At 59.2% G+C, this 4,139-nt stretch overlaps 1 protein-coding gene across 1 annotated transcript; it reads left to right on the forward strand.

Moving 5' to 3' along the window:
• Positions 1–3,674: 3,674 nt before the first annotated feature.
• On the forward strand, positions 3,675–4,054 carry MNEG_14169 (hypothetical protein; the record flags this gene model as incomplete). Its single annotated transcript, XM_014037359.1, has 1 exon — positions 3,675–4,054. A coding segment is annotated over one exon (380 nt), but the record flags the coding sequence as incomplete, so codon positions are not given.
• Positions 4,055–4,139: the final 85 nt, after the last annotated feature.

Consider the following 4,139-nt stretch of genomic DNA (forward strand, 5'->3'; position numbering starts at 1 on the left):
GCGCGCGGAGGGAGGCACGTGTACGTAGCGATGGAAGATGGGCGGGGGCTCCTGCCCACCGCTGCTGCTTCTGCCCGCCCCCGACGGGCATAGGAGACAGCGCGTGCGGCCCAAAGTGCGGTCCGGCTGGTGTATATTCCAAAACTAGACACACGCGGATGCGGATGCTGATGCGAGCACACCAGACACCCAAGAGCGTTGCACTCGTGCGAATGAGGGGCGCTGCACTGGACGCACCGCGTCGATGTTGTGGCTACGCAGGCTGGGCACTGCGCAATCACAGCAAAAGCACTGGATGCCCTACGAATAAGACCTCCGCAATACGCATGCAGCCATACATGAATGTATTCAAGCATACCAGGAATGCTGCCGATAGCTGAAACAGCTCAAGCTCACGGTCGAGACGACAAGGGGAAGCTGGGGTCCAATACCATCAAAGAAGGGTTTTAACACGGCTGCACTCGCCGTGCTTCAAGTCTGAGCTCGTGGTTGCCGTGCAAGGTCCGGGGCAAGCGCGTGCAGCCACGAAACCACTTTAAGGTTTGAGTCCAACAAAAAGGAAGAGCATTTTATCACGCTGATCATCTGTACGTCTAACATGCAACAGAGTTTCTCGTCTTCGCCCTGCTGGGGTGAGCTGCATTCTGCTCCCTGCCCTCCCTCGTTCACTCATCCCGGCATCCCTGCTCGCGCTGCAGGAGGACTGCCTGCATGTGCCGTGCTGTGTACATATGTAGAAAGATCTTAAGTTGAGAATGCATACACATAGTGCGACATATTTGTGCGTTGTGGTCGCCGCGAGTAGGAGAGGACGATACCGGTGCCAAACCTGCCAGGCTAGATATTTTTGCCAGGGCTGGCCACTGTGCTGCACATGCATGGCACCCACATACCCATTACATGTATGCAGGCGAGCAGCACAGGGACACCGATTTTGCTCTGAACTCTATGATCACGCTTGTACCTTCAGACGCTTGACTCTTGGCATTTGGTTGGCATGTGAGCAGCTCCAACGGTTGTGCGCATGTGTGTGATGCGATGCGGCCATGCTGCGCAAATGAGGCCAGTGCGATCAACGAGAAAACGCCATGCACGTGCAGGCCCTGGATAGGTAAATTGCGGTCGTTGTCACTTTCACATGATCGGTCAACATGCGACAAAGCGAGTTTGCAAGTGGCGAATTGATGCTACCGAATCTTATTTCAGGCTTTGGCTGATTGACTGCGTGTGCATGCCTTTTGACTACGCGGGACAGCGCGGGCACATGAAGAAAACTCTTACACACATATAAATGGATAATGAAAAGCGGCGCGCGAGCTTAGCCTGTCAACAAGTGGAGCGATCGGCGTCCCCGCTCCCCGATCGCCCGTCGCGTTTCCCTGCTTTCGGTACAGTGGCTCGACGCCGGAACAGGCGCGCGCGTCCCCCAAGCCAAACGGCAACAGACCGGCAGCAGCCAAGGGGGCGGGCGGCGCTGGGGCGGCGGGCGCACGCGGTGTCAACAAAAGTCCCTGTATAATAACAACTGTGTTTGTTCAACGAGAGATATTGCCACTACGGAAGGCTGCTTAAGAGATATTGCCAAGCGGTCCTGCAGGCAGCGACGGCGGCATTAATAACTAATGCAGCCTTCTGTAGATCTAGATTTATTCTGCTGGTATCAACGGCTAGCGTGGGGCCGTTGCACGGCGGCTGACAGTGATGATAGCATTGCGCCGCGGCCGTCGCGACCAGCGGACTGCTGACGCAGCAGCACGGTAAACCGCTCGCGACGTTGGACCTGTTCCTGAGCAGCCGTTCCTTCATCAACCTTCCTTTTTTATCTTAGTGCAATCACATTTTTTTGGTAGACGCAGGCATCGGTAGGCATCGGTCAGTCGGGTCAAAGCGGACCGATCTGAATCGTGTCAAACAGCACATGATGGCGTGGGAGATCGGGAACGAAGTACTTGTGAAGTCGCGCGGGGGCGTGCAGGGTGCCTGTGACGGTCTTTCTCTAGCGAAGGTCGAGGCTGTCCATGAGCGCGAGGGCACGGAGCCGCAGTACTCCCTGCGGAAGGTGAGATGTCTGCAAGTGTTTCATGTAACTGCATGGGCCTGGCCATGGATTGCAGTGTCGAGTGCGCTTCGAGTGCTGTTGCTGCACTCCTGCTGGCTCGCGCGGCGTCCATCAAGGATGCACCCTGGAATTGTATGCATCACGCCTTGACACCTCATGCGCTGCCTGTCTGCTGCTTCCAGGTGCGCAACGGGGACTCATACACACTGCCCGAGAAGTACAACAGCAAGCAGCTGCACAAGCCCCCGGGCAAGGACATCCTCCAGGCCGTCGACGCCCAAGCCGCCAGCAATGGCCAGCGAGTGTGGCTATGGGACGAGCAGGACACCCGCTACTTGTATGCCACCGTCTGCAGGACAGATTCAACCAGCATGTTGGTGACATTAGATGGTGCGGCATGGCTGTGGCCAGACTAGCTGTGTGCCGTGCATGTTTTGCGTGGCCGGACAGGGCGGGGCACCTGGCGAGGGACAGTGGTGTGTTGCGTGAGTGCAGTCAGCTTTGCGTTGCCTTGTGCAAACCGCTTTGACAAGGCAATGCGGGATAAACCAGGTGGATCTCATCGATTGTTGGCCTGCTGATACACCGGCCGCTTCACAAAACCTTCCAATGAGCTTGGGCGCGCCCCTTCTCCCCCACCGCCGCAGCAACTGGCGACTATGCGGTCGCACCCATCGTGCGCGTTTTCAAGGCGTTGAGGATCGTCAAGGGAGAGTGGCGGGAGGTCCTCCAAGACCACGACGAAGCTGTGCCAGAGTCCATGCCTGCGCGCCTGGCGGTGAGAGCCAGGTGCAGGTCGTTCCACTGGCTGAGTCTCTGAGGGACCTGGCACTGCAGAGTTGTGGGTGCGTTCTCTCGCTTCTCAGTGTGTGCATGGCACAGGAGCTTGTGCACGAGGCCCGCATGCACCATTGACATCTGCCAAGCCAGGCCCCTAGGGCACAGCAACGCCTGATCGATGCTTGACATGCAGGTGGCAGCCGCCACGTGCTGCGTTCGCTTTTTTGCTAACTGCAATACGTTTCCTTGCTTCTGTCCTTTCCGGAGCAGGTCGTTGGGCCTGACGGATGGACCAGCTATAACATTTTTGAGCTCGACCCAACGGACCCCAACAAGCAATTTGTGCTGCATCAGCAGGCCGGCGCCGGCCGCGTTTACTACCTCGTCGTCAACGCGGACGCGCTGCAGCGGTCATGCGGCCCTTTCCCCACAGGACGCGATGCACTGGTGGCGCTGAGCCACATGGCGGGGCCAGAGGGGGACAAGGCGCGGGCAGTGCTGCGCACCAAGGCTGACGCAGTCCAGGTGGGCGGAAGGCAGCCGTAAGCTCTGGGTTGTACTCAGCTGTACTCACAGATCAGGGATTCTGCATGGGACAATGCACCATGAAAACATACCCAGGATTCAGTGCCCCATTGATTTCAGCTTGTGTGCGTATAGAATGACACTGTATGCGCACACATGGTCATGTACGCTTACACACGCCCATGCGGGTGCGCGCGCACGCACGCGCGCGCGCACACACACACACACACACACACACACACACACACACACACACACACACACACACACACACGCACACACACACACGCACACACACACACTGTCGCAGTACTTAAAACGTTACGGCACAATGGAGCCCAATCAAGACGCGGCAGAGGCACTTCAGCGGCTACTTGTCAAGTGCGCCACACCACTGTCGATACGGTACATCCCCGACATGGCAAGCAGCCCCAGCAACAGGGCAGCGCCAGTGTTTGTGAGCGGCGACGGCGGATGCGGCAGCCGTGGCGGCGGGGGCAGCAGTGGCAACTTGGGGGCAGGCGGTGGGGCGCCGTCAGGCGGCAGTGCCGCACCCAGCTCGCCGGCGATCAGCACAAAGCGCGGGGCCAGCAGCAGTGAGCCGCCGGGGGGGCTGTCGCCAGCCAAGGCGGCCAAAACCCATCAAGTGCCCGCGCCCATCACACGGGCGCTGGCAGTGGCGGCGGCCGGGTCAGACCCGGAGTCAATCCTTGTGCTGAGCGCCGGGCTTCCGCCGCCGGCGGCGGCCGAGGGCGGCCGCGACGCCGCCGGCGCG

This window comes from Monoraphidium neglectum (assembly GCF_000611645.1).
Source record: "Monoraphidium neglectum strain SAG 48.87 unplaced genomic scaffold scaffold04303, whole genome shotgun sequence".
NCBI lineage: Eukaryota > Viridiplantae > Chlorophyta > Chlorophyceae > Sphaeropleales > Selenastraceae > Monoraphidium > Monoraphidium neglectum.